The 13,027-nt window shown below is 40.2% G+C and overlaps 1 protein-coding gene across 1 annotated transcript in view; it reads left to right on the top strand.

The window, feature by feature from the left end:
- KDM1B (lysine demethylase 1B) overlaps positions 1-12,692 on the top strand; it is a 35,666-nt gene extending 22,974 nt beyond the window's left edge. Inside the window, exons 16-20 of the mRNA XM_060244156.1 lie at positions 902-1,018; positions 2,172-2,297; positions 6,612-6,734; positions 7,345-7,497; positions 11,005-12,692. Of these exons, the coding sequence (XP_060100139.1) occupies positions 902-1,018; positions 2,172-2,297; positions 6,612-6,734; positions 7,345-7,497; positions 11,005-11,088 (603 nt within the window). The 3' untranslated portion in view covers positions 11,089-12,692. The remainder of the gene's footprint in view (positions 1-901; positions 1,019-2,171; positions 2,298-6,611; positions 6,735-7,344; positions 7,498-11,004) is intronic.
- Positions 12,693-13,027: the final 335 nt, after the last annotated feature.

Below are 13,027 nucleotides of genomic sequence, written 5' to 3'. Positions count from 1 at the left end.
GCCAGGGATTGAATATGGAACCTCTTACTTGATACATCTATCCATTCATGCTAAGGAGTCTGTCCTGGTTTGAGCTCAGGACAGGTGGTGAAGAGGTGGAGGACTGAAGTTGAAGAGCAGGTTATCCTACAGCAAGACACCAGAGAAAGCAACAGGAGTTCTAGGACTAAGGTAGAAAGATGTGGTTGCATGGGCAACTGTTGGATCTTAGTTGAGGGTTCAGCATGTCCATTGTGCTGCATGCTTTATTTGGAACAGAACCGGGTCAGTTTATCATGGACTCAACACGCTGTGTGAACAGGGCCATAATTTGTCTGGGAACAGATCTAAGGAATCTCAGGCAGAGAAAGGTCATGCTTTATTGGCTGGAAATCGGGCCTTTTCAGGTAAACTCAGGACAAGAAGGGAGAGTAGAGAGAGAGGGAGAGCCAGTTTGGTGTAGTGGTTAAGTGTGTGGGCTTTTATCTGGGAGAACCAGGTTTGATTCCCCACTCCTCCACTTACAGCTGCTGGGATGGCCTTGGGTTAGCCATAGCTATCGCAGGAGTTGTCCTTGAAAGGGCAGCTGCTGTGAGAGCCCTCTCAGCCCCACCCACCTCACAGGGTATCTGTTGTGGGGGGAGAAGATATAGGAGATTGTAAGCTGCTCTGAGTCTCTGATTCAGAGAGAAGGGCAGGGTATAAATCTGCAGTTCTTCTCCTCCTTCTCCTTCTCCTCCTCCTTCTCAGTCCTGAAGTCACTCAGTGATTACCTTCCAATTTTAATATCTTGGTACAGCAGCTCATACACCTAAGCCTTAAAAGACAAGAATGATCTGATGCTGGAGCAATCTTGAAAGAGTAGCCATTATATTGAGTACCTTTAACTGCACTTTAATTAGGTTTGTCCCTTTCTCCCTAGGTTTTAATTGCTATACCTCTGGCTATACTTCAGAAAGGTGCCATTCAATTTAACCCAGCTTTGCCAGAGAGAAAAATGAAAGCCATCAACAGTTTAGGAGCAGGGGTCATTGAGAAGGTAAGAGTTTTGATTTGAATCCAGTGATAATGATGTGCTTTGGGGTATCCTATTCTGCAGGATTTAGAAGAACTATCTTGCAGTTTAGTGTCTGGAAGCAGTGCATGCTTCCACTTGTTCAGATTTGTAAAGAAACATCACAACTTTGAAGCTCAAAGAAAGAATAACAGAGTTGCTTGTTTAGGGATATAGCTGCCTCATATTGAAGGCTTGTAACCTCCAAGGGTACTTTGGTAGGTGAAATGGTATAACTATATTAAATAAAAATCCCACCCCCAATTACTCTCTCCTTTGTAAATTTGAGTCCTGGTTTCCCACATTTCAACAACCTACCTATAATTTGCTTTCATGCTCTGCAGTAAAGCAAGTTGTAACATAGCAGGGCCGGTCTTTTGCGCTAAAGATGACTGTATGTTCATCTGTGAGGGTGCAGGTGTCTGTATGCTCATCTGTCTGTGGCCCCAGAAGGTAGGACCAGAACCCGTGAGTTGAAATTAAATCAGAAGAGTTTCTGGCTCAACATTAGGAACAACTTCTTGACTGTTAGAGCGGTTCCTCAATGGAACAGGCTTCCTCGGGAAGTGGTGGACTCTCCTTCCTTGGAGGTTTTTAAACAGAGACTAGATGGCCATCTGACAGCAATGCAGATCCTGTGAATTTAGGGGGAGGTATTTGTGAGTTTCCTGCATTGTGCAGAGGGTTGGACTAGATAACCCTGGAGGTCCCTTCCAACTCTATGATTCTATGAAGCAATGCAGTGCAAATTTGTTTCCTAATAACCCTTTTCCCCTTGATTTTTTTAAAAAGAAAGCTCTTTCTTTTGGGCTGTTAGCTTCCTTCAAGCCAGAACTAAGCTCAAGTTGCTGTATTTGCATGGAAGACATCTGCAAATACTATAAGGCGCCTCTGGAGTTTTCAGTCAGGTGCTTCAAAATGGATCACTTCACTATTGTTCTAAAATATGTAATGGTTTGAGGAAGGTGGATCCTTTGTATGTTTACTTAGAGGTAAATCTACTAAGTTTACAAGTAAGTATACCACTGGGATCAACAAAGGCTTTGCTTAAACGTATTACAAATATGTGAATTTACATAGAGGTTTGTAAAATGCAACAAGACTGTGACTGTTCTGACTTCCACTCTTTCTTCTCTAGATTGCCCTGCAGTTTCCTTACAGATTCTGGGACAGCAAAATTCAAGGAGCTGATTTTTTTGGCCATATACCTCCTTCTTCCAACAAACGTGGTCTGTTCAGTGTTTTCTATGACATGGACCCACAGGTATTGTTGGAGACTTTATTATGTATTTTTATTTAGTTGCACAGTTGAGTCCGACTCTTTGAGACCCCATGGACAAAGTCACGCCAGGCCCTCCTGTCTTCAACTGTCCTCCAAAGTCTGCTCAAATTCATGTTTGTTACATCAGGAACACTGTCCAGCCATCTCATCTTTTGCTGTCCCCTTCTTCTTTTCCCTTCTCTCTTTCCTAGCTTCAGGATCTTCTCCAGTGAGTACTCCCTTCTCATTTGGTGGCCAAATTATTTGAACTTCAGCATCTGACCTTCCAAGGAACAGTCTGGGTTGATTTCCCTTAGGATGGACTGATTTGATCTTCTTGCAGTCCAAGGGACTGCAGCACCACAGCTCAAATGCATCTATTCTTCTGCACTCGGCCTTCCTTATGGTCCAGCTCTTACAGCCATACATTACTACTGGGAATACCAGCGCTTTGACTATATGGACTTTTGTTGGCAGGGTGCTGTCTCTACTTTTTATTATACTGCCCGGGTTCACCATAGCTGTCCTCCCAAGGAGCAAATGTCTTTTTATTTCATGGCTACAGTCGCCATCTGCAGTGATCTTGGATCCCAGAAATGTGAAGTTTGTCACTACTTCCATGTCTTCCCCTTCTATTTGCCAAGGTGTGATGGGGCCAGATGCCATGATCTTAGTTGAGTTGCAAGCCTACTTTTGTGCTCTCCTCTTTCACCCTCAACAAGAGGTTCTTTAGGTCCTCCTCACTTTCTGCCATTAGAGTAGTGTCATCTGCATATCTGAGGTTGTTGATGTTTAATCTTAATTCTGGCTTGTGCTTCATCCAGGCCAGCATTCCATATGATGTACTCTGCATATAAATTAAATAAGCAGGGTGACAATATACATCCTTGTCGAACTCCTTTTCCTATTCTAAACCAATCGGTTGTTCCATGTCAAAGGAACATAAGAGAAGCCATGTTGGATCAGGCCAGTGGCCCATCCAGTCCAACACCCTATGTCACACAGTGGCCAATTTTTTTTTAATTTATACACACACACACACACATACATATATATACACACACACACACACACACATACATGTCCCATTCTGACAGTTGCTTCTTGACCCTCATACAGGTTTCTCAGGAGACATATGAGGTGGTCTGGTATTCTCATCTCTTTAGGGACTTGCCACAGTTTGTTGTGATCCACACAATCAAAGGCTTTAGTGTAGTCAATGAAGCAGAAATAGACATTTTTCTGATACTCCCGTGCTTTCTCCATAATCCAGCGAATGTTGGCAATTTGACCTCTAGTTCCTCTACCTCTCTGAAACTCATCTTGAACTTCTGGTAGCTCCCAATCGACATACTGCTGAAGCCTTGCTTGTAGGATCTTTAACATGACCTTGCTGGCATGTGAAATGAGTGCAATGGTGCGATAGTTTGAACATTCCTTGGCATTACCGTTCTTTGGGATTGGAATATAAACCGATCTTTCCCAATCCTGTGGCTACTGTTATGTTTTCCAAATTTGTTGACTGTTATGTTTACTGGATGCCAAAATTTTCTGCCTTTCCTGTTCTTCAGATTACATATAAAATATTGGAAACAGGACGTGCTTTAAAGTATGCTCTTTGCTGTCTTTGCTTCAGTGTAAATTGGTGCTTAAAGAATTTTCTGTGGGGTTTTCAAAAGTCCAGCTGACTTATAATGGAATTGATGTTGAATGAATGAATATTTATTTACAGTCAAAAACATTATTTACAAGCCACAAGCATAATACATCCTTATTAAAACCACCAGAAATATTCCAAAAAGTATATTTGATCATAAAAACCTTCATGCTATTTCACTGCCCAACTAAAAAACATCCACTATACCTCCCCACAAATAGAAAAGGCTTGGATTCGTATTGAGAACCACTATGCTTCTCCTGACATTCTATTTGAAACAATTTGGAACAAATCCAATGATAGGAATCCAACTCTGAAAGACCATCCTTATATTAACACCACATTGAAATTGGGGGATAAATTTAGACCAACCTTAGTTCCGGGAGTTTCCCCAGTGGCATCTTTTTTGGGACAGTCCTGGTTCTCTGCAGGCAAAAGTAAGTCAGACTACGCAAACTGGTGTAAGAAAAATATGTTTAGATTTTCTGACATATGATAAAGGTCAACTATGTTCCAAAGAAACCCTTTCCCAAAAACTTAACACACAAGTCCAATGGATGCAGTTGCAACAATTAAAGCATTTTCTACATAGCAACTCTTTGAACACACAGCCAGACAGACCCCTAACAGCTTTTGAAAATATTATTCATAAAGACTACCAACAGCGAAAAGGGGTAATATCTATTATTTATAAAATCTTAAAATTTAAGAACTGGCAATGAACTTCTTCCCAACAAAGTGTGTGGAAAAAGGATTGTCTGAGGGATATCTCAGAAGAACAATGGGCCAATATATGGACAGGTACTCTTTTTTGAACCCAGCCAATAATTTGAGGATATTACAATTTAAGTTATGGGCTAGATGGTACCTTATGCCTCTTAGACTATTCCATTTTAAACAGAAATCAGATCATCTTTGTTGGAAGGAATGTAAGCAAATTGCTTCTTTTTACCATTGCTGGTGGAGTTGCCTATAATCCGACAGTTTTGGGATGATGTGTTATGTTGTTGATGATATACTCAGTTACTATTCCAAAAAAACCAGAGTTTGTTCTACTAAATGACTATTCCAATTTTAAGTTTGCTCAGGAAAAAAGGGATCTGGCCTGTTTACTCATAATGGCCGCCAAATTATTGATAGCTTCAAAATGGAAAAACACTTCTAAACCTACTCAGTCACAATAGCTCCTGAAAATTTGGGATATACTAGTGATTGATAAATTAGCTTCTCAGATCATCCAACAAGAAGTTCCACTATGCAAAAGCACTTTTATAGAGTGTTGGTTTTGTTTTTTTGAATATATTGAAAATTCTAATAAAGAATATTGTAAAGTACCTGAAAAATACAAAAATTTGTTTTATTGATTAGAAAGGAGAGATTTAATACTTATATTAATCACTATCTATATGCATTTAAAAATAAGTATATGACCCCTAGACAGCACAGTTGATAATTATGCTTTGTTTAGCAGTTGTAATTCTTTTGCTCTGTATTGATTGGTTATAGTAATGTTATGCTTTTTGAATGATTTAAATAGTTAAAAATATTTAAAAAAATTTGATCATAAAAACTTTCAAACCTTATAAGAATCCAAAATTCTAAAATAAGTCCAAAATGTCAAATATCAAATGTCTATAAAATCATATTACAATTCAGGCAAGTCGTACAAATCATACAGAATCGCATTTCTTATTGTGAAATTTTACCAAATGGTAAATTTAGCTATTTGTCTGGAGATAAGCGGATTTTCATCAGTTAAAAGTTTCTCCAGGCAGGCCTTGTCTGCATCCACTATTATTCTGTCTAAAAATGGGGAAATACACTTTTTCCTATATACTTGATGGAATGGACATCGAAGGAGCATATGGATCATTGATTCCACTTCTCCATGGAGCAAGGGCAACATCTGTCTTCATATGGAATCTTCCTATATTTACCATCTAGCACCTTTGAGGGAATAACTGTACAAGGAGCCAAAGTAAAGGCTCCTCTATAAGATGGCACCTCCAAATAGGTGAGGTATTTGGCCATCCTCATGATATGTATGGACTCATGACATGGTTGGCCTGTCTTCTGCCCAGCCCTGTGAGGGGAAGGGGCCCTTTAAATTGTGTAGGAGGCTGGTGACTGCTCCTGCCACTCCTCCCACCCAATTTAGACTCCACCAATCAGCTGATTTGTGGGCCCTTTAAAAGGCATGGGAGGTGCAGCGGCTGCTCCTGGGCACTCCTCCTGTGCAATTTAAATTGCACAGAACAGAGAGGGGCAGCCTGGGGTAAGGGCCCCCCCAAAACTGTCAGGGGGCCAGGCTCCATGGACCCCTGGTTAGCTACGGGCCTGCTCCTACCTCGCCTGTCCCTCAGGATAGCATAAAATGGAGGAAGGCAGAACAATGTTGTAGGCTTGATTCCCAAAGTTGCTTTGGGGGGTGGGGGTGGAACCAGGGGTATAAATAAACAAAATAACATGGACGCAAATTGTCCCATTATATGCACACAGGAGGTGAGCATTTCTCTGTGAGTCCACAATTTAGATAGTTTTTCCCATTTGATAGGTAAGCATCATTATTTTAGAAGGGGGCTATTGAGGAGGGAGGTTTTTGATTACAGAGCTATAATATGCTGTCATTGCCCTTATCCTTGTACCTGTTTTGCTTTTAGCGTAAATGCTGTGTTCTGATGTCTGTCATTACTGGTGATGCTGTATCGAGTATCAAGAATATGGAAGATAAGCAAGTTCTTCAGCAGTGCATGATTGTCCTCCGTGAACTGTTCAAGGAACAGGTAGGCCTGTTTTCTTGAATAGCAGGCATGGATGCTCTTTGAAGGAAACACATGGTAGTTTGTATTTTGATTTAAAACCCTCATGTATCCATTTAAAATATAACGCATCGGATTCTTCTTGTGGTCCAATAAGAGATGCCTGGTCACCAGGGCTTTTTTTGTAGCAGGAACTCCTTTACATATTAGGCCACACACCCTTGCTGTAGCCAATCCTCCAAGAGCTTACAGGGCTCTTAGTACAGGGCCTACTGTAAGCTCCAAGAGGTTTGGCTGCATCAGGGGTGTATGGCCTAATATGCAAAGGCCCTGATTTCAAAAAAAGCCTTGATTTCAGAGCACGTGTTGGGTTGCCTGTGGGCCCGATTATATGTGTTGGTCTTTTCTTTATATCTTTCTGCATTGGTTTAGCTGCCTTAAGGAGAGAAGGTCAAATGTAAATATTTTAAACCAAATTCATAAATGAAATGTGAAAAGCAATATATTCCTGTGTTCCAGCAACAGCGTTATTCTACACACTCTAGGAGTTAATAGGCATTTAAAACATACTGTACCATGCATTTGATCTACTCTATTTATTAGATTGTGTGATTCATTTGCTTTTATAATGCAGGAAGTGCCAGACCCAGTCAAGTATTTTGTTACACGATGGAGCAAAGAGCCTTGGATTCAAATGGCATATAGTTTTGTAAAGACAGGTGGCAGCGGTGAAGCTTATGACATCTTAGCAGAAGACATACAAGGAACAGTCTTCTTTGCTGGCGAGGTAAATTTCTTGATTGTTTTCCTGATTATCTATTAAAGGACTTTGTTTCAGCTGAAACAACCTATGAGCTGAAACAGATGATAAACGGTTAGCTGTTGAGGTCTTATGGAAAGCTGGTAAAACTAAAAGTAGGTGCTGCACTTGAAATAAGTTTCCAGTCCTGTAAAAATGAGCTGCTTTACATTGAGTTGGGTCCAGTAGACCATCTAGCATGAGTGGCAACAGATCTTTTGGATTTTTGGTAAAAAAATATTTATCAAAGATTTCACGTTTTCACAGCTGGTAACATCATTAGGGTTTGTAGAATCTTTCGGGCTCAAGTGCCGTGTTCTACTGGAGAAAGTTTTCCTTCCAGACGTTTCGTTCTCAGCTGAGAACGAAACGTCTGGAAGGAAAACTTTCTCCAGTAGAACACGGCACTTGAGCCCAAAAGATTCTACAAACCCTAAGAAAAATATTTCTTACCCATACTGCCTGGATCATGTAGGTAGAGATCGGGGCTGGCCTTAGATAATCTGGCACTCCCCCCACCTCTCCTGATAATGTCACCGAGTCACATGGGGGGGGTCTTCTTTATATTTTGATTATTTGTGAATGACCAGTGTCTGATTTTATTTTCTTATATCTTACAAATTTTTATATCCTAGCGTTTTATTGTTTATTTTATTTTATTTATTTCTTGGATTTATAAACTGCCCTCCCTGCCGAAGCAGGCTCAGGGCAGCTCGCAACAATCAAGACTAAAACAATAAAACTATGAATAAACATTGAAGTTTTGACAATTAAGTTGATAATAACAATGAAAGAGTTTAAAACAATTTAAAACAGTTTTGGTGCTAGTATTAATTTCAATATGTTTGGTGATGTTGGGCGTCCTCTTGTACTATAATTCAGCTGAAGGGAAGTCGAAATAGTACTGTTTTACAGGCCTTGCGGAACTGAGCAAGGTCCTGCAAAGCCCTTACTACTTCTGGAAGTTGGTTCCACCAGTAGGGGGCCGTAGTTGAGAAGGCTCTCTCTCTAGTAGACTTCAGTCTCGCCTCCCTCGGCCTGGGAATAGACAAGAAGTTCTGCGTCCCGGATCTAAGTATCCTCTGGGGAATACATGGGGAGAGACGGTCCCTAAGGTAGACAGGTCTTCGGCCATATCCTTGGTTGTAATCCTGAGCCTTCATAAAAGGGCAGAATAGAAATCTAATCAATAAAAAAAATAAAATTCTAGAAAGCACTGTTTTGGATATTTGGGAACGATCTATAAGAAGGCAGAGTACTAGTAAAAGAACAGAACAGGTAGTTGTTTGCTGATCTTTACTTATGAAAGCTTATAGATCCCTCTAATAAGGATGGCTTCAAGACTGAGATAGAAACCAGACATCTGACATCTATCTGTCCTTGACACGGAATTAAAGGCCTCGGCATCTTGCCACTGAATTCTTGACACAGAATTGTACCTCCAGCTGCCCCATGTATGAATATTCGCCCTAGTTTCGGAACTCCCTTCCTAGGCCAATCAGAGTGCAAGTTCAATTTTTCCCTCTTTTCTGACCAATCCAAGTGATTAAAGGAGTATTGCAAAATGATCTGGGTTCAACTCAGACCTGAGTGACCCAGTAATAATTTATCAGGACAATTGACAACCTGGCACAAATGGTAAAATTTGACCTGTTGATTCTGCCATTTTCTCAGCTCATCTGTCACCATAAAATGTCACTTTCTTGGAATGTAGGTTGGGAATCTTATCTCTCCCCTTTCTGGAAGATAAGCCTATGTTGTTCTAGAAGCACATTTATCCTTTCTTTACAACAACCACTTAAATTTTTGTTTCCTTCTAATCCCAGTGAAGCCAACAGATTCTTTGAAATGGATTTAGTAATATGCAAATTAGACCAAAGTAAGCAACTGAAGGTAGGTGAGCCAGCTAGCCTAGGGCCTCTTTTGGATAGAGTCATATTCTTCCGGAAAGATCCAGGTTTGAGGTACCAGATTCTGGTGCTGGATTCTTAGGAGAATGTTTGACTGAGGCCCTTTTACACCCTTTTAGTAATGTGCACTCCATCCTTTCCTAGGAAAAAGATCTCTGGCTACAATTAATGCACATCTTGGTAGTGACTAAACTAGAAAACTGAAACAAACTCTTGTGAAGTGTCTGAGTACAGTGACGAGGCTGCTGATGGGCTTCAGCAGAAGAAAAGTCGTTGGGTTGGACCAAGGCTGAATTTTCCAGTGGCAGAATGGAATTCACCTGCCTTCCTTTGCAGCTCATTGATTGCCGCAAAATGCTGTTCCTGTGGGATAGATAGGGAACCTAGAAGGGGGAAGAGGTGGAAATTGCCAGTTTAGTCTGAATCCAACTAATAATACCTAATCTGAACAGCCACTGGCTTGACCTGAATAGCCCAGGCTAGCCAGATCTCGGAAACTGAGCAAGGTTGGTCCCAGTCAGTATTTGGAAGGGAGACCACCCAAGGAATGCTGGGGTCCTGACACGGAGGCAGGCAATGGCAAAACCACTCCGTCTCTTGCCTTGAAAACACCGTAAGTCAGCTGTGACTTGATGGCAAAAAAAAAGCCACCAGTTAATGTGCTGGCACAAGCCAGAGTGCTCTTTATGACCTTTGAAGCCCTTAACAGTCAGTTTTGGTGATGGGTATCTGCAAGAATGCCTTTTCTTTCTTCCTGTGCTCTCATATCTGCTACCCTGCTGCAGTTACTCTTTCCATTGGAGGTGCGAGTAGGCCTTCTCTGCAGTGGCACCGTTTCTGTGGAACTCCCTATCAAGGGAGACCTGGTTAGCTCCCTGTTTGTTCATTGGAGGATGGTAAAGGATGTCATATTGGTAGTCCACTGGCTTTAATGTGGTTTCTTTTTCCTTGTCTTTTGCTGGTCTTTGTCTAGTTTTAGTGAGTTGTTACTGACATTTTGTAATTTGTTTTTATGATCAAATTGCTTCAGGAGACTATACTTTGGCTAGAAGTAGGTAGGAAAATAAATATTCAAAATAACTTCTACCAGGTGGTTCTTAGGAATCCTGGTTAGCAGTCCAACTTGGAAATAATCCAGTGGAACTGGCGCAACTCCCTGCTCTAAGACTGACTGGGCGGATCCTTCCCCTAGCCTAGCACTCCACTGAGCAAAGCTTGAAGCCTTCATCCACCATTGGAAGCCATCCTCCAATGGAAGAGCTACTTAAATTGGAGGGGTGCTCTTTGTACAATGGTTGGATCCACTCCTACTCTCTTGTACTACAGAACACCATTTAACAAAAAAAGGATTCTACTATCTGGACAGCTCATCATACCAAATCAAAGTACTGTGTACGTTATAATCTCTCCATTATGAGAACACCTAATAATCCTGTTAAATATTACATTTTGTTTGGGATTTGTCTACTTCGTGTCAATCTCTGATCAAATCAGAATAAGAAACTGTGTGTGTGCTTCTGCAAGTATTACTAATGCATTTTTCTTTCATATAAGTTTTTCAGATTTCTTTCTCTCTTTTAAATAGGCCACCAACAGGCACTTTCCACAGACAGTTACTGGAGCATATTTGAGCGGTGTCCGAGAAGCAAGCAAGATAGCAGCATTTTGAATGCTAAAGTACTGTTTACAGATGTTCTTTTAAAAACTTCTTCCATCTAAATTTTCTGGGTTACACATCATTCTACCCCTAAGTCATACTTACAAGACTGCCTTCATACTCCTTTGTTGTTACTTTTTTCTGCCTGAAGATGCAATCATGTCCACGTTTCTCAGCATGGAAAGCTAACTGGTTTATCAACAATGTCAGTACATTTGAGTGGCCCAGACCTCTATACTTTCTTTTATGGTCCCTCTGAGGTTAAGTAGTACAGAACATAGAATACTTGAGTATGATAGTGTTTTCAAAATGATACTGGGTGAATTGTTAAATAGCAAATAGTGGATTTGCAAGAAAGGTGTCGGCTGCCTCCAATCATGCTTTGAACAATGCAGATAATTCCTTTTGAATCAAACTACTGAAATTGCTCAGAAACATAACAGTGGGGTTTGCTGGTGATTAAAATAGATGCATAGAACAGTCCTATAGAAACCTTGTTTTATTTTCATAGGAAATGTCAGACACCTTCTGTATGTATATAATAGGGTAGGGCTTGAGATTAGCTGATCATGGAAACAGACCAGCCGAAACTGTTAATTTTGACTGTTTAATACAGTGAAATTTTTAAATCATCTGTGGGTAGTCATTTGTATGTAGAGTTGTTACGCCATAGTAAGGGTTGGGCATGTAAGACTTTTGTGAGCTGTACTGTTTTACAAAGAGGTAAAATAAGATGCTGTCATCCAGTTGTATCAAGCACATTTAAATCCCACTGATTTCCATGACAGAATTAAGCAGATGTTTTCATCTTTTCCACTAAAATCAGCAAAACTGCCACATAAGCACTTAAATATGTAGCGCCTGGCAGTGTACTTTGTTTATGGGATCACAGTAGAGAAGAGCGGGGCGGCTCTTGTAAAAGATGATCTTTATAGTTGAACTGCTGGCATTTTATTAGTGTAACAGGAAATATTTAGTAAGGGATGGAAAATATGAAAAGTGTTTGTGTGCTACTTTCCCTGCATTTCTTGTTTTAAAAAAAAATTTAAATAGGCAAAATGGTGATAATGTGAACATTTAGCTAGTGCAGGCTAACTGGCTGTCTCTGAAACTAGTCTCCTTGGTAAGTAGTGGTCCTGCTGTTAGCTGAAGCACTAATCTGCATTATCAGGATTCAAAAACAGACAAATTTGCACTCAGGGGCAATCTGAAGTGAACACTAAAAAGCCTCTTTGAAGCAAAGCTCTTATGCACTTGAAATTAGGCATTACTTGTAAGGATCTTGTGGTAATTGGTGCAAAGACAAAATGGAAGTTTATTCTGTAAATATGAAACCATTTGCTCTATAAATACTTGTACATAATAGCCTTGTAGAAGTGCTTAGGCAACAGGAACACTATTCCATATAAGAAGCTGTTGAGATAATGGAGACTACTTTTTTAATCATTTATTTAAATATTCAGGAAAAAGTCAGAGGGTTCAGTTAACTACTGATCCCAAAGAATTAAAAAAATGTGTATTTTATTTTCTAAGCATGTTCATTTTTCTATTGTGTACATACAATATATGCCTTGTAAATAATCTGCGGTAACATTAAAAAAAATCAATCTTCTGGCTGTGATGCATGATGTATGCAGTGTGCAGTGCATGTGACTTAATGGTGACATAATAAAACTAGAAAGTGCTCACTTGGTTGTGCTGATAGTAATCCCTCTTGGAGGAAAGGGGAAGAAATCTAGAAGCCTTCTTAGTATGAAGTTTCTTATGGAATAATTTCTCTTAGAGAATTTGATAGATGACAATTAGGTATATAGAAGTACATTAGGCCACTACACAGCAGGTTCTGGGAAGTAGTCTTGCTTTAGAAAGCCAGAAATGGCGTTTTAGATTAATCTGATTCCCTTGGCTCTATCTCTTCAGCTCTGCATGCAATCTCAATGTTGCTGCTTTT

This window comes from Heteronotia binoei, chromosome 7 (assembly GCF_032191835.1).
Source record: "Heteronotia binoei isolate CCM8104 ecotype False Entrance Well chromosome 7, APGP_CSIRO_Hbin_v1, whole genome shotgun sequence".
Lineage (NCBI taxonomy): Eukaryota > Metazoa > Chordata > Lepidosauria > Squamata > Gekkonidae > Heteronotia > Heteronotia binoei.
Note: the sequence above shows the minus strand (reverse complement) of the source record. Positions and strands in the feature narration are given on the sequence as shown.